General features: G+C 39.1%; 1 protein-coding gene across 2 annotated transcripts; it reads left to right on the top strand.

Annotated features, from left to right (window-relative positions):
- The first annotated feature begins 1,693 nt into the window (after nt 1-1,693).
- Nucleotides 1,694-21,404, top strand: CRBN (cereblon). 2 transcript variants are annotated; one of them, XM_035337711.1, is made up of 11 exons: nt 1,694-1,847; nt 5,421-5,533; nt 5,694-5,896; nt 6,790-6,939; nt 8,282-8,444; nt 11,622-11,684; nt 12,380-12,464; nt 12,993-13,108; nt 14,585-14,649; nt 16,148-16,279; nt 17,832-21,404. In XM_035337711.1, the coding sequence occupies exons 1-11, from the start codon at nt 1,781-1,783 to the stop codon at nt 18,013-18,015; spliced, it is 1,341 nt and encodes a 446-aa protein (XP_035193602.1). In that variant the 5' UTR covers nt 1,694-1,780; the 3' UTR covers nt 18,016-21,404. The 2 variants fall into 2 exon arrangements, with proteins under 2 accessions (XP_035193602.1, XP_035193603.1); XM_035337712.1 differs by having other exon boundaries at nt 1,716-1,847; nt 5,424-5,533.
- The last annotated feature ends 1,579 nt before the right edge of the window (nt 21,405-22,983 follow it).

Below are 22,983 nucleotides of genomic sequence, written 5' to 3'. Positions count from 1 at the left end.
CTAACAACAACACGTAATCTATCAGAAACACAGACCTTAAGAAAAATCTTCACTGTGTCTTCACTATGCTCCTGTAGGAAAGGCTGGTGGATATTAATAGGTGTAATTTATAACCAGAGACTAAATTAGAGTTTATGGCCAGTTTGTGGTTTTGGACTTAGATTTAAGGCATTATATAGAATTATACATGCTGCACATGAATATAGCTCTTAGCAGTGTTAAGGTCACAAAGAGATGCAATATCATCCACAATAAGAATTCTTGGGTTTTGGTCTCAAAATTTCCAGTAGTAATAATTTTATTACATTTCTTTATATATATATATATTTTTTTTTTTAAATATATTTTTTAAAAAGCTCCTTCAGTCATGTGAATTGTTTGAGAGTCTCAGTAGTCATTAAAAAATAAGTTCTATCCCTCCTCACCACAGAAACAAGCTTAAAAAAGTGATTGAAATGTATCCTTAACAATTAAGTAAAAAAGAAATCAAAATATATTACCATATCAAAAGAAGCCAAAAATATTTAGCATGACTTTTTAATCAAACCCTGGGGTTTGTAGAAGAAATGGCTCATTTTTTAAAAATACCTCAGTTTGCTAGACTGCAATACAGAACGACAACAAAGCTATTAGATGTTTTTATTGTGGTATATGTAATAGCTACAATATCCTGGAATTATGTGTATTATACCCCAACGGTGCAGAAAAAGCCACGGAATCGCTGAAAAATTGAGCGTTTGTTTTATTCTTATAAATGCTTTACGTATCATCGTAAGCATGTTTGTAGTACTTTCCTGTTTCAGCAAATGTGTTACTGAATCTTGCTCACACACAGTTCAGCACAGATGATGAGTATTTTGAAATTTCCCACCCATGGCGCTGAGGAAGTCAGCATCCCACTGGAAAGCTGGGGAGCGACAGCCTGGCCGTGGAGACGTTCCAAGGCCGACCGCTGATCTGCACAGAACCTCAGCTGGAACCGAGCGGCCAGCCCCTAGGTTGGTGTGTGTCTGTGCTGTTTATCTTTAAAATACGTTTCTCTAAAACACCGTTAATTCTGAGAAACGTAGGGGCATGCGGTTGGGAGCATCGCATGGGATTTAGGAATTTGTGAGACTGCCGCAGAGGCCAACAGCAACAAAAAGTAAGCATTTTAACAGAAGGGGAGAAGTCCCAGAGGTCTGGTATGATGTCTGTTGTGTTTTTTAAAAGGGAGAAGGCAATACATAACTGGTGGGACTGGGCAGAACTGGGCAGCTAACCCACTCGGCCTGCTCCTCGCCGTGTCAGCTGGCCCTGCCGCTCACCGGCAGCACACAGCTGTGGCCTGCTCCTGGGGATCACGCTGGCCTCATGTCAGGACTTCGTTTTGAACTTTTAGCTGCAAGTCTGAAGCATGTAGTTTTGGCTGTGCTACAGAACAGTTTTCATCTTTTATTTTCTGCGCGGAAAACCGGTTTTCACTGTAGTTCTCAAGGAGGGAAGGGACTCGTGTGCACCACACACAGCGAGCTGCGCACTGAAGACGACAGGAGGCCACAGAACCACCTCGGGCACCCTCAGCGGGGCACGGGCAGGCCCTGAGGCCCGGTGCCGCTCCGAGGGACGAGCCCGGGCTCAGTGGGGCGCCCCGAGGGGGGCCGGGCACCGCCAGAGGCCGCTGTGCCACCGCTGGGGGCCGCGGCTCCTGTGCTGGCTCCGGCTCCTCCTCCTCCTCCTCGTCGCCCCCCTCCTCCTCCGGCGGCGGCGGCTTCCCAGGCTCCTCTCCGGGTAAACAGCGATGGCCGCCGAGGAAGGAGGCGGCGAGCCCCGCAATAACATGGGCAACCACCTGCAGCCGGCGCCCGGTAATGGCCGCCGGGGGAAGGAGAGGCGGCGGGGCCGGCTGGGGGCTGGGGGCAGCGGGCAGGGGCCGGGCGTGAGGCAGGGCCGGGGCCGGGCCGCGGGGCGGGACCGGGGGCAGGGGCGGCGGGGCGGGCTCGGGGCCGGCTGCGGGGGGAGCCTGGGGAGGGAGCCGGGGAAGGCTGCGGGCCGTCCTCCAGGCTGTTCTGAGGAGCTGAAGCGGCAGGGAACGGCGAGTGGGGTGGAAATGATCGAGCAGTAGAGCTGAGGGTGTGCTGCTGCTGGAGGAAATTGGGGTGGCCAGCTGGGCGAGCTGCAGGGGGACCAGGCTGCTTGTGCGAGAGCAGGGAGGGCAGTGAGGGTGTGCGGGTCACCAGCCACCCTGTCCTGTCCCATCCCGTCCCGTCCCGCTGCCCCTGGGCCTCAGCAGGCCTGTGGGGTGCGGGAGCTGCTCCTGGGCACGCTGCTGTAGCTCGCCATAACATATGTCTGAGGCCAGGCAGCAGTGGGAGGTGTTCCTGCCTTGCTGCTGCTCAGGTTGTCGCAATTCGTCATTACATAGGTGTACAGTGCTATCAGCCTTCCTTCCTGCTAATGACACTGCGGGCATCGCTCATCGTGTGCCTGCCCAGCGCTGGCAGCGCCGGCTGCTCGCAGCTGGGGTCGTGCAGAGGTTGTCCGCACCAGGCAGGGTTCAGAGAAGGGCAAAATCACCTGTTATTGTACGTCTTGTGTTGTTTTTATTTATTGACCGAGTCCACCAGTCTGTAGTGGAAGAACAGACGCTCAGGCACTGGGCCTTCAGGCATTAGGCAGCTGGTCAGGTGAAAGCGCGCTGGAAAGGCGTACTTTCCACCAGTGTGGGCAAATGCACACACCCAGCTCTGCAAATTTGGGCCTCTGTAAAACCTAACAAAACTTGAGGAAATCATCTGTTGTTTTAGAAAGCCTCCACTCAACCTAAATGCTCTGTAATGCCACCAGTAAACAGGGAAGCAGGATGTCCTCTGTACCGCACTCGAGGGCAGTGTTGAATTGCACACCGTGTCCAGACTTCCTGCAGTATTCGTGCTGGAATTCGCAGAGCAGCCCGGTTTGCCTGTCCTCATACACCATCGTTATTCCTCGTGTAGGTACCCAGTGCATAATAGCGTGCGTTTTTCTGATTTACCATATAGTGCCTCCAAACTGACGTGAGCTCACGTTTTGGTTTTGGAAGCAACTCCTACTAAACAAGAAAAAAATATTATTTCAGAATAAGCATGCACATAGCAGTAAGTCCTGCTGGTAACCGATGTAGTTTGCTGTGGAAGGAAATTCTGTGAGAATTGTGCCTTTGGCACTTGCCGTTCTCTTGTTCCTGTGTGCTTAAGGTCTCATTAATCATGAAAAAAAATATCAACAAAAATACAGTTAAGTGACAAATACACCGTTCCTTTTGTCTTCCGTCTCCTGTTCCTGTAGTGTGACTGAGTAGGAGAGTGAAGCCGGGGATGTGTTTTCAACATTCACATGGTGCTGCTGCAGTAAAATGAGTCATCATTCCTCTCAGCCTCCCAGACTCTGCCACCAGCAGCCCTCAGTGTGCGATTTGGGAGAGAACGAGCAAAAGTTTGCAGGACGCAGTTGCTCTCAGATCGATGACTGTTCCCTCCTTTGTGTTCAGAAGAGCAAATGAAACAGCCTCTGTCTAAAAGGCTATTAAAACTGCTAATGACTCATACAACTTAATGAGTGCATGTAAAGCAGAATATGATTTTTGGAGGAGACAGCTTCCCTCCCTGCAGCCCACATTGCTGCACCAGAACCACGTAAAAACTTTCTATTCTTTGTCTCCGTTGAGCTGAAGAGCATGCTGGCCCTCTTCTACAGTGTAAGCGTTTTGCAGTCATTTATGCTTTGGATTCCAAACTCAGTATAATGGAAGAAAAAAATCATGCAGAAATTGAATATGTTTTTACAATAATTAGGAAGTTGATGTCTTACTGCCTTAAGTTATGTAATTAATAAAACACTCCTGTTCTGCTGTATCATTTCTGTTCAATATAAATACAGTATTGGCTGGATCTGTAGCATCAGCGTGTTGTGCTGTTTCTCCTACAGAGAAGGGTCTGTAAACTGCAAGATCTTAAAAAAAAACAAGTGAGATAAAACAAACATAACCATCAACTAAACATTTTGTAAAGAGTAGGTTTAACAAATGATCCTGAAGGCCAAAGAGGGGAAATGCAGGCTCTCCAGAGACAGCTCATCTCTTCATTGTTCTCTCGTCCTCCCACTCGGAGTAAGATCTAAGTGAACAAGGGTGCTGCTGTTTCTGAAGGAAGGATCCTTCCTTACGAGCCCCATCCCTTCGTAAGGTTTGTTCACAGTATATTTCAGATGAGATCATGATTCCACCTTTTAACTTGTCAACGCTAATTGCAATGACAGGCAGCTGGATAGACTACTGTAAGGATATTTTTCTGCTGATGTTGTATTAGTTTTCAAGATCTAAATGATGGTTTTTGGCACCGTTGGGATTGTCTTACTCAGCAGCTACTGGCGTAAGAATCCTGCAGATATGATTTGCAAAGTTGGTAACAACATCTAATTTAGACGTGTCATGGCATATAAATATTATTCATGTTCCAAGTGTAAGGAAATAGGATCAAATAACACAATTAACAAATGTGTGTTAATCACATTGTATTTGTTTTGGGTATTTACAGGCATGCATTGTATGGTAATACACAGAATGGTCAGTGAAACAGCATTTTAGAAACACATTTTTGTTATTTTTATTACTTTTTTTTTTTAACATATTTGTATGGATTTTATACAGATAAATGCACAGGCTATGTGTTTAAAAATTTAAACATACTGGTAACTGTCTTCTTGCCTGAAAGTAATTTTAGGATTGATACCTAGAACTGAGAAATGACAAGAAAGTAGCATTTTTTAAATACTGTTTGCTACCTGAAGGTTTTTGTAGAGTCATAATTCTGCCTTCCTTTGTAGTTGCCTTTCTTGTGTGTGCCTTTCTGTGTGTGCTGGGTTTTGTGATATGCGTGGTACACACCGAGCAGAGGCTGACAGCAGTGAAAGTGTCTACAAACATCAGCAAGAGGCCGTGTGAATGTAGAGCTTCAGGTTGCTTGGAAGTCAGTTGCTTTACGAATGCAGCTAGACTGTACGATGTTGAACTACTGTGAGTGGTGTACTCAGCATCCTGTAAGAAATTAAGTTAGCTCGCATCCCTGCCTTACAGGCAGAAGACGGTAGGAATTGAAACTAAAAACTACCACTGAAGAAAAAATCTGAACTGACAGAATTTGGATATTATTAGCTGCCCAAAAAAGGTTGTCCCTTAGCCTTTCAAAAATAAACTACCAGGTTTTGACCCTTTCTATAGATCAGTGATTTTGCTGTAACAGCAAGAAAGTTATTTTTCATAGTTTTTGCAAATATGCAAGCTGCTTCCCTGGGAAGAAGGGCTTTAGCCTGGGAATATTGAATGTGTTTCTATAATTCTCTTTTCTCCGTATTCTCATTTTCATTGATTGATATGTACACGGTGTTCCTCATGTGCTTATTAGCAGAGAGTGAGGAAGAGGATGACAACGAAATGGAAGTTGAAGATCAAGATGGTAAAGAAGCCGAAAAGCCTAACATCATTAATTTTGACACCAGTTTGCCAACGTCACATGTGGTATGTCTTTCTTTATGTCTTCCATTAAATGCAGTTTGAAGAAGTTTTGATTGGTTTGGCATAACTGTGTTGTAAAAGGTTAAAGGCCTAATTTTATTTTATCCTTGTAAATCAACAAAGCCTGCTGTACTGCTGTCATTTCCTTACTTATTGTTTTCAGTATTTAGGTTCTGATATGGAAGAGTTTCATGGGAGAACGGTGCACGATGACGACAGCTGTCAGGTGATCCCAGTGCTGCCCCACGTGATGGTGATGTTGATTCCTGGACAGACGTTACCTCTTCAGCTTTTTCGCCCTCAAGAGGTTAGCATGGTGCGGAATTTAATTCAGAAAGACAGAACATTTGCTGTTCTTGCATACAGGTAAAATACACGAGTGGGTTTACTGATGGTATGCAGCATGTATTTGTAGCACAATTGGTTTGGATAGTAAATCAAAAGCAGATGATTGCATCAGTTTTGTGGTGAATATCTGAGTTGTGGTCTGAAATTGTTAGGTGAAAGATGTCTTCCAGTACATCATGAAGAGGGTTTCATGTGTTAACTGGGTTGCTCCATGACAGTATCACATTTGTGTAAGAGGAGCAGAAAGTGTCCATCTGCTGTCCTTTTTTGAGCATCCTCTTGATTTCAGTCACTGTTTGAATGTATTACCCCATTTTGCTTAAAGAGGCATCCTTAATCTGAAATACAAAAATTAGATTCTTGTTTTGACAACTTCATTGTCATAAAGGTGTATTTGCTTGTTTTGTGTACAAACAAGTGCAGACAATGGTTTGACAGGAGAGTACAGAGACATGAGACGTTAGAGAAGTGGAAAAGATAAAGGCTAATATGCCCCAGAAGAAGCTGGGGGCATTTCTCCTCCTTCCCCACACATTTACTGTGGTTTAATTATGCAGGAAGTGGGAACATTTGTTTTTTAGAAAGTTGGTCTAAATAATTTTGGTACTTTCAATGTTGGCATTTCCAATACAGATACATTGGTGATCCCCGTGTTCCCAGATCCTTACCTCTACACCCTTAAAGAAAACCAAAATTAACTAGTTAAAAAAAAAATAGATACCAGTAGAAGTTGCTTTTAAAATGGAAAAATAATGGCTGTATTTAATTGAAAGTATTTTACCAAGTTTAGCTTTTAGGTTACAGTAAGACTGTACAGTCAGTGCAGGTGGATTAACTTGTGAAATCTGAATGAACAGTGCTGAGCAGTGCTATTTGGAGGGTAGGTAACCTTTTAATTCTGTTACTTTTAGTAATGTACGTGAAAGGGAAGCACATTTTGGAACAACAGCAGAAATATATGCCTACAGAGAAGAGCAGGAATATGGAATTGAAACTGTCAAAGTGAAAGCAATAGGAAGACAGAGGTTCAAGGTTCTTGAAATACGAACCCAGTCGGATGGGTAAGAAAATAATGTATTTAATTTTACGTACTGCAAATCTTGTTTCACCAAGGCATTTACCATATATTGCAGGTGCATCTGGCCTGTCAGTCACACAACTGACTGATTAGTGCTCTTATGTTTAATTGGTAATTTCTTCAACTATGTGTTTTAGTTGTTAGAGCTTTGTTCTAAAATTCTCTAAAGAATGTTTGCCTGTGTTTTGATGTGGTGTGTGTGTGTGAAAATATCTGTCAGAACGACTTTGTTTCTGAAAAGTAAGCCAGAAAAAGATGTTGATTTGTCTGCATTATAAGTGGTAAAAGTTTCAATATCTTTCACATTTATGCTTAAACCAAATGTGAAATGAGAAGATGCTCTCCTTTATCGGGTATGTCCCTTGTGTTGTCTTGTGGAAAGGCTCCCTGATACCACAGATAAGCCTCCCTGGCACCACAGGTACTGTTCTTAGGCTTTCACGACGCTCAGCTGAAGAAACAAATAATACCTGTTATACTTGCTATTTCTTACTATCTAGCCTTTTGGTTACAGTTAACAAATTCAGAATTTACTATTTAAAAAACTCAGTGTTGGACACAAGGTGGCAGCACTTGGATAACTGCAGCAGCAGTGGCATTGTTCAGAATGCTGTAGCCAGAAACAGTTATGATCTGTGCTGTTACAGCATTTTATTTTGATGGTTTCTTATCTACTGACTAGGAAAGAATGCTTTTATACAGCATGTTCACAAGTTTCACTCATGAGATTGAATTTTTAAATGTATGAAATAAAGGAAGTGAGATGAATTTTCTCATCATGGCAAGCTCTAGATTTGTTGGAATGACTTAAACTTATATGTAGTTACTCTGCTTTCAAATACTTTCAAATACAGCAGATACCCTGTGCTCTAAGATACATAGGCATTCCCATTGTATCTCATGGAAAAAAGCAAAGAAACTTCTGATGAAAAAGTTAGAGCACTGATTTTCTAGTTCTGTATGCCCGTGCAAAAATATTTGGTAAGCAGATAGTTCTGATTTTTAAAGGCAAATGAAAACAAGATATTGAAGAATCTTCAATGTATTGCTTCTGTCTTCATTTTAGGCATACTAAAGTCCAGTCATTGCAGTGGCTTTAATAATTTAGCAGAAGAAGTCTGTATTTTAGACTCGTATGTTTGGTTTGCTACAAATGTGCTGTATGTTCCCTATGGTAATTTGATTTACATTGCTACAACTTAAAAAAAAACTCGGATGAAATGGATTCTTGCTTGAATTCTATAGTACCATGTAGTGATAAGCAGTAAAATCAATTTTTGAAACTCGTGTATGTGTATATATCTGTCTTTTTTTTCTTTTATCAGAATCCAGCAGGCTAAAGTACAAATCCTTCCTGAGCGAGTGCTGCCTTCAACAATGTCAGCAGTACAGCTGCAGTCTCTCAGCCGATGCCACATATTTCCTTCTTCAAAACCTACAGCGTGGCAGGACCGAGCTTTACGTCAGTGGTGGCAGAAATATCAAAAGGTCAGAAGCTAATTACTATGTTTGATGATATTTTGAAAATGAGTATGAAATTCCGTCTTTCTTTAGAGGTGGATGCACGACTGGGATGCTAGATGCCAACCTCCTGGTTTTTCACAGGCTGTGTGATTATTTATCAGCTGTTCACAGCAGGGAAATACATGTTTTTTATGCATTCTATTTGTTTTTAATTATGGTAGTGTTTGATTAATACTACTAACATAATATTTCTTGTAATAATATTACAGTTGTTACTAATTTTTACCTAAGCACCTCAGAGAGAATGCTGATTGCTAGAGCTTATAGGTGATGAAGTGTTCATGATAAAAAACAACAACAAATTAATAGTTTTTTATTTGTAGGCAGGTCAAAAAAACATCTTGACGTTAACTGTCATTGCTGTGACAATAAAAATACTGGCAATCAGTGTTGACAGTGCCGTAGGTCTTGTTTTGTACTTACAGTAATGTTTGGCTTTGAAAGTGAGAATGCTTTTATAACTCTTTCTCTGTGGCTGGTTGATAGAGGTAGAAGAGGTTCTTAAAGAGCAGAGGTGACTCAAATTTCAACAATGAAACAGAAGACCTTTGATGTCTAAAACGTAAGAACTTGGTTGTTTGGAATCATAACTCCGTTTGCTAATTTTGCTTTAAAACCTGCTTCAGTTAGAGAATTTATTTCTGTAACTGCAGTTCCTTTCTTACAGAAAATGTGGATCCATTGTAGAAAGGTGGACTCTGTTTATTAACTCAGTCAAATATTCCCACACAGTTGTTGGCTAACAGCTAGGTGGAAGGTCAGAGGTCTGAGCATGCTTAATGGTGCACTTCCACCTTATAAACACTTTTATATATCAAGTTTTTGTTAATTTTTGTGCTTACTAATTTCTTTCTCAGTTTGCAGTAATATTTCTATACAACAAATTTATTCAGTCCAATTATAAATCTTTTTTAAAAATTATTATTTATTGGTATTTGTTTAGCAGACATCCTGGGATAGCTAATACGGAATCCATTTTGTAAATTTAATTTAGAAATTTTCTTAAATTTTGTTGTGTTACTGAAAGTGACACATTAGAAAAGGTCACAAATCTCCAATTGTTTCATGCAATCTACATTTGTTGATGTGTTAGCTAACAGAGGAAGATGGATGTATTTTTTACATGTGAACAATGTGGGTGAACTAGCAGTTCCATAGTCTTATCGATGTTATTTCCGAGAGCTTTCAGAACTTTATTTGCTTTAATCTCTGATTAAAAACAAAACCAAAACAGTAGAGGAGAAATAATCACTATCAAGATGTTGGTATTGCCATTAGGGAATTAGGCTCTACTTTTACTTCACTGGTACAAATTCTGTCGTTGCTTGTTTACACTATTTTTGCATCACTGCAGCTGTGACAATGTGGAATCAGGAGGGAATTTGCACTAAGATCATAGGGCAGAATTTTCAAGACTCCTAAGTGGCAGATGCCAAGCCTAAGCTACAAACTTCTACATTGCTCAGGGGAATGATAAGGTGTGATTTGTGCTACAGACATCTGTGCTATTTAGAAGGTGCTAAAATATGCATTTATTCAAGTGAGTGTGCGTGCATTTTTACCAGTATACAGCATTTTCCTTTAGAAGTCTGAAATAAAGCATGCTGTCAAAAGGATAATTTTGCTGGAATAAATTACATTCCTATAATAAGCAGCATGCTAGCACGTTGTGCTAGCAGAGTTGTACCAGCAAAGCCTTTCAAGTGTAAACCTGGCTTCTTCTGAGGCACAAAGACCAACTATCATTAGCAGTCAGTAAGTGTGCACGGTGAGGTTAATGGGACAAGAGTTAGCACCGAGGACAGGAGAGAGGATGTGGTGAAACTCTGAACAATTTGCCACTGTTTGGTTAGAGATACTTCTCTCACTGTAGAGAATTAATTAACTAATTAGAGAATTAACTAAGCAAATACCTTTGCACTGCTGGTAATTTGGTGGCTAACAAATTCAGTTTTGTCAGGTGAGTGCAGTTAAAACCTAGGGTTTCTTGTCTGCAGGATATACACAGGGTGCACATATGCTGAAGATACTTTAGAAGTGTTAGAGGCAGCCCTTTTTGTTTTGTTCCACCTTACCTGCTGTGTTTTAGTGTGCAGATGCTTTAGTACATGATTCAAGTGCACACATTAGTCATGTGCACAGTGAAGTATGATGCAGCTGCCATGGCTAACCCTGCTAGTAAAATTTTTATTTTAAATGAATAGAAGTCAGTAAAATAATTATGAGACCTTCAGAGGACTTCCTGATGTTTTTGTTTTCTTCCTCCACATTTGTTTCTTACTCCATAGTCCATTTGGGTATGTGATTTTAATCACAGGAGGCTGCTAGAGGGATAATGTGCATTATTTGTTCGCTGTCTTTGGGTAGTAATAATAAAGCTGTTTAATAAATTTTCAGTAGGCTGTCATAAGTATCGATGTTTAGTAAGCATTTCTGAAAACGTGATTTCCATTACAAATAGATACAAGAACAAGAGTGGATAGCGATATGTGACTAAGCATCGAGGCTACGCAGCAGTTGTCTTAGTCAGAAATTGTTCTGCTGTGAGAAGGCATCCTCTGGAACTCCTAACTTGTGTGTTGTCAGCTTTAGCTATGTTCTTAACACAACACTTCCCCACTTTAAAAATATGACCATATATTCTTGGAATTTATAGACACCAGCTTAGATACCTACTGTGGCCCATTAATCTTCTTCTTGCATTTTATGTATTTATGTGTTTGACTAAATTGATATGAAATGGTTTAATCACCTTACATAGTGATTTGCTGTGGTTGCTGAGGCATCAATAATTGATGGTGACTAAGGAACAGATGTGCTATCTAATAGTACTTAAGTTTTTTAACTGACTAGATTTCAGATAGATGCTGTTTTGAAATGCGTATTTCTCATTAGTAAGCAGTAAAAATACTTTTCATACCGAGACAGATTTTCTGAGAAAATCCATGCATCGTTTATTGTGTACAGAAGTCTTAGTCCTCAGTGCATCCGAGAAGTGTTTTGGAGGCCTCATTTTGAAGTACTGGTTTTGATGGTGATAATTTGTTGATAGTCAAATATGCCTCTTTTATTTGTGTAAACAAGAAGTGTTGGTAAGATCTGCCAGTGTTAAAAAATAAATATTTGTGATTTTGGTTTTAGAGGAAGTTTCACTGTGCAAGTTTGACATCTTGGCCTCCCTGGCTTTACTCTTTGTATGATGCTGTAAGTATTACCAAATAATATCTAATTATTGGATAGTATAAAAGTTAATTTTGTTGGCTTGTAAGTTACGTTTTAAAGAAGGGTACAGCTTTCAGTTTACTGGTAAGAGCAGGAAGGACTTACCTCTTTATAGTTGTTCCTTGGTGCTAGAACATGCATCTGGGATGGATAAGGGAGGTTCAGGTTCTTGCTCTGTTGTTGTGGAGCAAAAAACTTGATCCTCTGTCTCACATGCCTCAAATGAGTGTTCTAACCAACTTCAGTCTCAGGTGTTGGCTTACTTAAAAATATATATATATATTATATCTATAATATATGTAGTTTATTTATTTATTTACATATGTAGATAGATATGTATATTAATACAGTTACTGTAAGGGAGGGACAGGTAGGGAGGAGGCTAATTCTGCCTAGCCCTGATCTGTTTTATACATCTCTAGAATTTGAATAGTTGTCTACTTACCTGAGATGAGATTTTTACCTACCGTTGGTTGATTTTTGCCCATTTCCCATCTCCTTTTGCACTTAAGTTAAAAATACACAGGTATGAAGTGTTTATAATTATTGTAAGTCTTAAAAGCTAATGTCTGCTAGGGAAAATAGCTTACTCTACATCTTGCTTCCTTTTTTTTTTTTTTTTTTTAAGAAAACAGAAATACCTATGTATTTAAATTAGGCTTTTCTTCTAAAAAAAGGAAACCTTGATGGAAAGAGTCAAGAGGCAGCTACATGAATGGGATGAAAATCTTAAAGATGAGTCTCTTCCAACAAATCCAATAGGTATGATGTTATTTAGCTTATGAATTCAAATGTGATTTAGGAAAAACAATCCGAAGAAAATAAGGGGTAGATAATTACATTCTATTGACAGTCCATTCCTCACTTCCAGTTTCCAGCAAATTTTGATGGCTGATTTTGGCAAAAAGATAATTGAACATGTAAAGGTGTGAGCATCTCTAGCTGTTTTGAAAGACATTCAGTAAATTCACTATTGCGCTCCATGGCAGGAAGAATGTGATATGAATGTTTAGTAAGAAAACATGAGCCAAAAGCATACTAAATTTTAAAAATTATTATCTAAGTCCAAGTGGTCAATCACTGGTGATCTTTAACTACGGATTAGACAAATATGTTAGAAGTAGTTTTAGGTGTATGTGATCCAGCCTTAGGGCAGGGCAGAAGGATATTCTGAGATGACCTCTGAAAGTCCATTATAAACTCAAGTTTTAGCACTCGATCTGTGAGAAGAACTAGTACGCTTTATTTCTTCCTTAAGTTCTAACAGGTCTGGTACTTTCTCATTTCTAGATTTTTCTTACAGAGTTGCTGCTTGCCTGCCAATTGATGATGCATTACGTATACAATTGCTTAAAATAGGTAGTGCTGTTCAGCGACTCCGGTGTGAATTAGATATTATGAACAAAGTGAGTATTTATTTTACCTGTTATCTACTTAAAATGGTTCTCTCACACACACACAGAAAGTGACTGTTAAAATCTATAACAAATAATACGTCTAGAGAGTGAGTTTGGGAGTTTTTATTTTACCTTCACCTTGAAAAGTTGGCTTAAGAAAGAAAATGCTGTTAATTCCAGACTTTATTTGGCAACAAGAGTCACATTTGCTTTTGTCCGGTATTATTTGAAAACATGCAGCAGTTCCTTCACCAAGAGGTGGTGCTAGAAGTCTAGCGTTGGTACTGACCTTAGGAACATCAGAACACCGTATTGCTGTATAACATACTGCAATCAAGTAGCATTGTGCCATAAGACTTGAGGATTTTGTAACAAAAGATAAATCTTTTTAGTATTGTGCTATTGAGTATAAATCTTAGAGTAAAAGGATTTTTGCAAGAGACATATATTGACTTGTTAAGCAACACCTTTTAAAGTTATTTTAAAACTTCTTATTTTCTTTCCATTCCATGGCCATGTAATGCTCTAAATGTAGGATGTACTTTTATTTTTACATAGTGCATTGCTTAATAATAACATACTATAAATAATATTATATATTATAATGCAAGTATTTGTCAGTCAAACTCATTGCGAATCCGTCTGTTTTAGGAGCAGCGGTTGCAAAAACATCTTGCAACTTTTCCAATAGCAGTTCAGATTGCCATTCTCTTCCCAAAGAGAAAACATTGAAGGAGTCACCAGTATAATTGAAAGTTTTAACTGTAAACTTGCTTATGTCTGGTAGTGGTAGCTGGAATATTTAATATCCAGTTTTTGAATGGAGAGACAAATTCATGTTTCATTAATGTATTCATATAACAGCACACCTCCTGAAAATTCATGGTAAAGCATTCTACTAAGCTGATTTTTAAATGGCTATTTTCTTGGTAATGTCAGTGATTAATTGCTTGTTCTGCCATATAGAAATTGTAGGAGAGAAATTGCTCTGTCATAATCTTTAAGAAAAAGGTCAATGCATCTTAACGTATTTGTCTTGAGAAATTTAAAATCATTGATCTACAGTATTCTCAAATTTTAGAAAAACTTAATGATTGCATTCATCTTAATGATTGTATTTGTCTTCCTTTTGTGTTATATTTCAGAAGAGCAAAGTTTCTTTGTTTCTAAGTTAGATTTTAAAGACTTCAGCAAGTTGACTTGCTTATTGTGTAGTCAGATAGATCCTATTTTTATTTTAAAAAGCAAGTGTATAAAGATTTTTTTTTTCTTTTATATAACAATTAACATTTACCATAAGTAAAGAAAATGCCTATACATTTTTATCCTTTGGTATAAAGAGAAAATGTGATTGCTGCCCAGATAAACAAAGGAATTGGTACAAAGTCTATTATGATGGAAGGGGAGAGAAATTTTGTTATTTGCCAGTGTGCTGACAAGTATCTGGAAATGAATGAAATTACCATGTTGGTTTTTCTTTTCAAGTGTACATCTCTTTGTTGTAAGCAATGCCAAGACACAGAAATAACAACCAAGAATGAAATATTCAGGTGAGTTTATTGCTCTTAATCTTTGTGAGGTTCTTGATGATCAGAAACATTGGCACAGCAAAACATATTTTGCTGGGTATGTCTTATAGCTAATGTGTTTTCCACAGCTCTAATAAAATCTAAGTAAATATTTATAGGCAATTTTCTTTTTAAAACAAACCCAGTTATTTGAGCTTCTTTAATAAAAAGTTAGTAAATCCAAACATCACCATGTATATTGTAACAGAAGTTAGTGTGAAAAGCCTTGTTATATCACTTAGTCCTGCGTCTTGCCATGTGCACTCTGTGGTGAGTTTTGAACTCCAAAATTCTACATATAAAATCTGGGACCTCGTGAACCTTATTCAGAAATAATAGGACAAAACATACTTTCCTGGCACTTCGTTCTGACTTTCTGTATGCCAACAAACTTGAGCAGCAGATTAATATGCACTAACTGTGTGGCACAGATAGGGTCCCAGGATGTTGTCTTGTAAGCAAATAACCTATGTATGTTGTTAAGCATTGTGATACCTCTCTCATTTAAAGAATATAGGATTTAAGCCTAATAACTGTACTAGGCAGTATGCCCCCACTGTATATTTGACCTATACAATGTCTTCCATGTTAAATAATGAGAAGACTGTACATTTTCCAAATGATTGCTACTTCTGGCAGTCTTGTCATTGTTTTCATCTTGGGTAACTAATGTCTGTCCATCACCTATGATAATATGAAGGGTAAAAGATGCCTTGGTGTAAGAATGTAAGACTCCCCACAGTTTTCTTTTGTCAGTGTGAAAAGAAGCTGATGCGATAATTAAACCACATTTCTTATCTTCCAATTAAATGATGGATTCCAGAAGTGACAATTCCTGCTGTGTTGACATGATGTACTTTGACAGAAGAATGATGAGATGTTAGTGTAATGAATGCACATTTTTGCTGACTTTTAAAGTTCGATTTAAGAGTAGCAATATAGATGCTACTTGTTTTTATTGGAAGTTGTTACTCAGTAGAGGCAAGTATTTTTTTTTTTTTTTTTACAACTACTGAGCTGTAGTTTTTTGAGGGAAACATCATTAATAACTACCTTTACTGAAACAGACACTTTTAACCGGATAACAGGAATACGTTAAGTCAGTCCCTTCCCTCGGCCTGCCAGCAGTGCCGGGCCTGAGGCACCCCAGGGCATGGCCAGCCCTCATGGCTGCCAAGGCGCACTCCTGACACGCGTTCAAGTTGTAGTCAACAACACTAATTGCCTGTCATCTGCAAACTTCGTATGCTTTTGAGTCCTGCATGCAGACCATTTACAAAAACATTGAAGAGAAGCGGCCCCAACATGGAGTCCTGAGGAACCCCGCTAGTGTCTGGTCACCAGCCTGAAGTAACCTCACCGTACTTGTTTGCTTATAGTTTTAACCATCGTTGGCTGATTTTCATCTGTTTACATTTGAGAGCTTTTTTTTTATTATTATTTCTTGAACTTTGACTAAGTTCTTAATTGTCTGTCATAGTTTGTCCTTATGTGGACCCATGGCAGCATATGTGAATCCTCACGGATACATCCACGAAACCCTTACTGTATATAAAGCCTGCAACTTGAATCTCAGTGGACGACCATCAACAGAACACAGCTGGTTTCCTGGGTAATACAATTAAAATAAAAATTATTACTAAATTTAGTATTGTATTTAATTTTATTTTTACTTTATTAATTTATTAATAAATTCAGTTGTAAATGTATTCCTATGACAGTAGAATAGTAAAACATACAATTTTAAAATGTGTGTGGTGATTTAGTTCATATGAAAAATAAGAAAGTAAATTTAGACTTTTCAAAAAAAAAAGATACTCATGTAAAATGTTTTCAGAATTTCTCTTGAAATTTTTGAATATGTTAACATATTATGATTTTAAACATACCCTTTGAATCTCAGAGCTATGAACAGGATACCAACTTTCTGGGAATTTCTTTGTGTATGGTTTTAAGTAAACCACAACTAATACCAGAATCGTTGCTTCCATGCAGTTTTCTTTGATCATTAAGTATGTCAAGTACAAATTGAAAACATAGAATATAAATGTAGTTACTCTACTGAGATACATTTTTTAGACCTAAAAACTGAATAAGTGTTATAATGACTAGCATTATATTAATCTGATTATTGTTGATTTTTTTAAGTACTTTTCTTCCCTGAAATAGTAGCAGACTTAATTGTCAAGATGTAAATGTTTACCTAATAATGAATGGTCTTGCATCAAAATGTCACACCTCTCTGGTAGGAATTTTTTGCCTAGATAAGCATGCTTCAGGCACACGTTCAAAACTTTGAATATTTAACCTCTCAGCAGCAGCTGAAATGTCAAAATATATTTGAATTACAGCTTCACAAAAACATTATTCATAGTTCCACAGAAATACTTGTTACAGCTTCACCAAATCACTTTTCTATGTGGCCCTTTCTGTGCTGCAATGTCAGAAATCGTTCTTTTGTCCCTTTGGCTATTGTGTGTCTAAGGCAGCATAAAATGATGTGTTGCTGTATTTCTAGCCAGCCCAAGGTTCTTGACTAATACATGTTCTCACTGACTCCTGCATTTTTTTAAAAAATATTGTTTATTTTCTGGACTATCACATAACACTGAGTAATGACTTGGAGGGCAGATCTGTCGTAAGAATTGCATGCTTTAAGATTCCCTGAGGAAAACTTTTAGCTAATAGTAACTGGAGTTAATTTTTCTTGTCCTTACATGTTGTCTTGTTTCTTTTCTGCTCTGGTTTTGAAATATTCACGCTCTGACTTTTAAAGCTGTTAAAGAAAAATCTGTCTGGAAAATGTGGTTCCCTTTTAATTTATCAGCAATGCAAAAATCACTTTTATTTCTGTTAAGTAAATTACTCTCCAAGAACCACTTTCTGACTTTTTTTATGGCACATAGCATTTCATTATATTGTTGAAATGCTGTGCTACTAAAATACTTCAGTTACTTTCTATACTTGAAGGCTGATTTATTTTTTATTTTTAAAGATTTGCAGGGTTTTAGATGAGAGCTGGATACCTTGATTCCCTAAGATTCTTTGAAAATCCAGCTTGAAACTCTTATTCTCTTCTTACCTAATAAGTGACCTGTGACCTACTATTTTGAAAGCGTCTTTCCTTTACATGTTAGCATCAACCTTTATTTTGTTTTTGATAGATATGCGTGGACTATAGCCCAGTGCAGAATCTGTGGGAACCACATGGGATGGAAGTTCACAGCTACCAAAAAGGATATGTCACCTCAAAAATTCTGGGGACTGACACGGTCTGCTCTCCTGCCTCGGATTCCAGAAACAGATGACGAATCAGGCCATGATAGATCACCGTTACTCTGCCTGTAATCCAGTAACCTGCTTTTGGAGATGAACAGGCAGTAGTCTGTCTCTTAGATGCATCTGCTCAGTTCTGCATCTGATGCTTACTTAACCTTAAAACAGAACAAAAAAATACACCCCCCCACAAAAAAACACACCAAACAAGCAGGCTCACTACGTTTGGAGTTGGTGTGCATCCACATTACTGTTTCTTCAGCCACCCTGAGAACTGAAGGTTGAATCTTTAAAATGACAGCTGGGGAGAGAAGGTGGTATGAGACACCAAGAAATCACTTTGATTCATCTGGACAGAGTTGACTGAACTTTCTGCTTCTGTGTATAATTTCAGAAATGTTTACTGCTATCAACCTACAGTGAAAGGAGACAAAAACTAAAATTGCAATTAAACAGAGTATAATTTATGCAATATATGATGGTAGATACCAGTTACCTACTGCGGAGTATTTCCCGTAATATACTTAAGTGTTTTTGATGAGAATCCCTGTTTCTAACTATGTGGAATACTTCCAATTTTATGTTCATGCTGTTTCTCAACTATTAGCTGAATAACCAACAAAGAGAGTACAAGGCTGAACCATGTATTTTGACTGATAGTGTGTTGGAAATGTTTGTGGCAGTGCTGTAACTGGCAGAAGCAAAAGCTGCCTGCAGCTAGAACAAGTATGTTACAAAATGCCCTTTGAAAAAAAACCTTATTATTATGTATATGGTCCTTATAAGTTATCTGATATATTGAGCATTTTTGACTTTAAAAGTCTTTTAAATTATTTATACAAAACATACAGATCAGTCCCAGAACCTAAAATACATTGCCATTTACTATTGAATGTGCTTATATTTACTTTTCAAAATTATTTCTGTGAAGATTAGTTTACAGGTATGCGTGCCCAGGGTTCTGTGAAGTATCCTCTGCAGTACGAGGCTATGGAGACTTTTCACTAACACATATTTTGATAAGGGGGAGGCAACATATCTTTTTCTTTTTCTTTTAGACTTTCATATCAGAAGGTAAAATTTTGCATTAGCACCTTACCCTACGAAAGGCAAACCTTTCTGAATAAAACAGAAACAAAAGGCAGTGCTTTTTGTTTGGTTTTGATTTCTGGAGTGCTGTCTGTGCTACAGACACGGGTGCCAAAACAGGGCAGCTTTTGCTGCTGCTGGGTTGATTTTTTTCATCAGAGTGCACTTTGATGGCAGAAACTGAAGATGGCAAGATTTCTTCAGTTTGTGTATACATACATATTTTCTTTTTCTTTTGAAGCTTTTTCATTCACGCTTTATTTCTTCTGTGTAAATCTTTAAGAACTTGCATTATTAAATGCTATGACACAAAACTGCATAAGATTGAAGACATAAGCCACTAATTGTTCCTTCTCAGTCACACTCTTACATCAAACATGTAGCATGGATAGATTACTGCAGTGAAAGGCTAAAGCCAGACCTCTGCAAGACAAGTAGCTGATTTAAGTGGTAATGTGGTATTTGTTACAGCACAGCTGAGAAAAAAATCCAGATGTGAAAAGATGCTAGAAGCAGAAAGCTGTTAGGATAGTTTATTATGCTAGGTATGTAGAAACTAATGATTGTGTAACTCAGGTTTAGTTCTTTGAAGCCTTCTACCTCTGTGCTTCTGTGATAACTTTTGTTCTCTCCGTAGACATCTTTAGTACCGTATTTAATTGTGTGTGCAGTGCTCTGACTTGCCAGTGAACCATGAAAAGCAATACTTCTTTGAATATAATTCTGAACAAATAGGGGGTGAACGATGGCTCATTTTCTTAAAGAAAACATTCTGTATTTTGATTATGTTTCTATAATAAGCTTTCTAAAGACTGACATGGGAAGCGCTAGTGTGAGCGAGAGACTGCGAAACTTCTGTACTTAGCAACCACGTAAGTCATACTCAGCTTTCCCCCTCAATCCCTGCACAGGCACGGACATACATGCGGCACACACATGGGTGCACACAGACACATGTGGCTTAGCTGTAGGCTTAGTTTATTTTTTCCCTCTGAGATACTCAAGTACCTGTTGTTCCTATCACCCTCCGTAGGTCTTGTGGGCAGTGGGAAGGCTGAAGGTGCTTTAAAGTACCTTCTGCTGCCGTTTGCTTTAAGCATCCACAGAGGTTTGGTGGTGGAGCTTTTAAAATGATTGTTTTCTCAGCTCTCACTGAACTTTGTAAGGTGTTTTGGGTTTTGGCCAAGTCTTTTAGATTGCCTCAACTTAAAAATGGCATTATGGTGGCAATGCTTGAATACAAAATAGGCATATTTTTGGTATTGTGTATATATAGTCAAATGTAAACTAATATAATCAAGATAAGTCAGAAGTAAATTTCTCTGTTAACTTAATTTTATTGTTGACGATGCTTTTCCATCTGCCTAACCTTCTGTGTAATTTGCCATTTCAAAGTCCATGACAATTTCCAGGTTGAAAGCAAGTATAATTCACCTTGCTGCAGAAATGACGAATTCTGCTGTGGTGAAGCTGGCCATTGAAGTGTTACATGGGTAAGAATTCCCAAAATGTACCACATGTGACTTTCAGCGTGGATGTAGAGTTGTGAATGGTTCAATACGTTGGTTAATATTTTCTATGCTTTTTTTCTCTTTTTTGGAGAGAAAACTACTAGAATGTTGGGATTGTGGAAAATTATTTCTGACAAATATGGGCATCATACGCTTTTGAGAGCTAAGTACAAAGGAAATCAGCAAATTTTATTATAATAGCTGTATTTACTATGTTCATTGGTTGGCATGTAGTTTCATGCTGTAATTAATCCAACCGACATGCCGCTGCCAAAGGGACTGCTTCTCTCTTCTCTCCCCCTGTAATTTGTGTCTGTATGTGAGACCTGGGAATTACAGTCACAGGATTGGAGCACTGATCACAGCCACATCCGTGCCAGGTCTGATGGAGGAAGGATGAAGAAGCATCGGGGGGGGGGGGGGGGGATAGACTGGGGACTGCCCCGTTGAGCAGAACATCTCAGCTGGGTTGGAGTACAAGTAGCATAGAACTGTTCGTTTTCAAGCTATCATTGCCGTAGCCATAGAATAAAGACGTCATACAATCGGAGCCTGTAATTTTGCAAGTTTTCATATATTTTAGTTTAGATTAATAGGTAGAATCACAATAGGACATTTGCACACTTGTTCTGAAATGTTCAAACTGTTCTTTTTTAATAATAATGCTATTTTTGTATGTGCTGCAATTAATTTTGTTCTTCATTGTTTTTCACCTTTAACTGCTTTGTAAAAGCTGCAGAAGGGGTGGCACACTCTGCTTTAACTCTTCCTCTATCTGCCTTTTGGGACAACTTTTTTCTGAAAAGTCTTGTTGCTTGCAAACATTTGCAAAGAATAAAACTCAATTTGTTTCAAAACTGATATTGGAGGACACATTTTTTTGCTGACTGGAACAGAAAGAAAATGGGTTTACACTGTGTTTTGAATTGTATTGGTTACAGAAAACGATGTTAAGGGAGTTGAAGAGCAGCGGGCACAGACACTTCCTCTACCCCTTCCACCCCAGTACTGCTCCTGCCTGGCCACTGGAGCCCAGCTGGGTGCCCAGGGAGCCGGGGGCTCTGCCCAGGCTGGGGTCTCTTTTTATCTATCCCCCGTCTTCGCTCCTCCCGCTCCCCCTTTGCCCTGCAAACCTCCGTGGCTTTGCAGAGCCCTGCAGTTTCTGCACCCTCCCGCTCTGGGCCCCCTGGTTCCTATCTTGTAGCCGTGAGCTTCGTCCTGGGACCAGCAGCACCCGCAGCTTGTTAGCCCACTCATGAGTGTGACTGGTCTGGTTCTTGTCACGTCTCCTGCCTTAGAAGTCCCTGGTCAGGTAACCCTGCTGGAATAAACATTCCCTCATTCTTATGTGCTCTCACAAATTAATGTGACCAACCAGATTTAGCTCCCATCTTTCATATTAACCCTTGTTGCTTTGGAAAAGAGTCCTTGACCCCATACCCTTAAAAGGGGCAGATGCTCTCCTTCTACGTACCCTTACAAATAACGCGTTCAGTAAATGAGGTTCTGCTTCAAAGAATGTCCATGCTCAATGGGCAAAGAACAGACAAGGCACAGAACAGCATGAAGACAAAGCATAGACTGTCATTCCAATTAATAACTAAAATGAACCATTAGGACATTCATCTCTTCTGTCTCATCTGTGCACTTGTTTTTATCTGCTGAGCGATTCCTAGAAACACAGCGAGTATGGGACTGTTCCTACTGCAGGAATATCCTGCTTGTCCTGCTCTTACTAAAGCTCTGCAGCATGCCATGGACCTTTCCTTCCCCTGTATTTTCAAATCTCGGTGTCTTATAAGAGCTTCGCATGGCTGCATGATGACTCCCCCCCCCAAATGTGCAGGTAGTACGAACTCAGGATGGGTGCCACGCTGTTGGGAAAACCCCACAGTTTTTCTAAGCGTTATACAGAATCACACGGATATGTGACAAAAGCACAAGGATTATGATGGGGATTGCCATGCAGCTTCTTCACAAAGCTACTAGCACATGCCCCGGAGCATGCTTCCCAGCCTCGTATTTCTTTTGGTACAGTTTTATCTGAAGGTACAATGACTAAATGAGGCTATAGGACTGTAGTTTAGGCTATATGCAGGTAGTGGAGCATGCTGAATTGAATTTCAGACTCTTTGGGAGCTATTGTCTTACCAAGTTATAAAGAAATTACCTAAAATGTCAAAGCTTTAAATCCTTGTCCCCTTGCACAGCCTGGTAATGAAGGATGCTGTTAGTCTTGCTAGCACAACGCTCTGTTAATGGAACATAATCTGCACTGTCCCATTGGAGCTGGGAGAAGCTTTTTAAGGGAGGAAAAGGAATGATTACACTCCAGCCAGTCCTGCTCCACAATATTCCGTTAGATTTGTTGATTTATTGAGGCTTGTAAGAAAGGTCACCCACCTGAACGAGAGCCCTTATAGAAGACTGGATCCCTAAA

This window comes from Oxyura jamaicensis, chromosome 12 (assembly GCF_011077185.1).
Source record: "Oxyura jamaicensis isolate SHBP4307 breed ruddy duck chromosome 12, BPBGC_Ojam_1.0, whole genome shotgun sequence".
Lineage (NCBI taxonomy): Eukaryota > Metazoa > Chordata > Aves > Anseriformes > Anatidae > Oxyura > Oxyura jamaicensis.
Note: the sequence above shows the minus strand (reverse complement) of the source record. Positions and strands in the feature narration are given on the sequence as shown.

Excerpts from the sequence above, each read along its gene's own strand:
- CRBN (XM_035337711.1), top strand. The coding sequence starts at position 1,781 with ATGGCCGCCGAGGAAGGAGGCGGCGAGCCCCGCAATAACATGGGCAAC. Across the intron at positions 5,897-6,789 it reads TTTGCTGTTCTTGCATACAG|TAATGTACGTGAAAGGGAAG; the intron begins GTAAAATACACG and ends TGTTACTTTTAG. Across the intron at positions 6,940-8,281 it reads ATACGAACCCAGTCGGATGG|AATCCAGCAGGCTAAAGTAC; the intron begins GTAAGAAAATAA and ends TTCTTTTATCAG.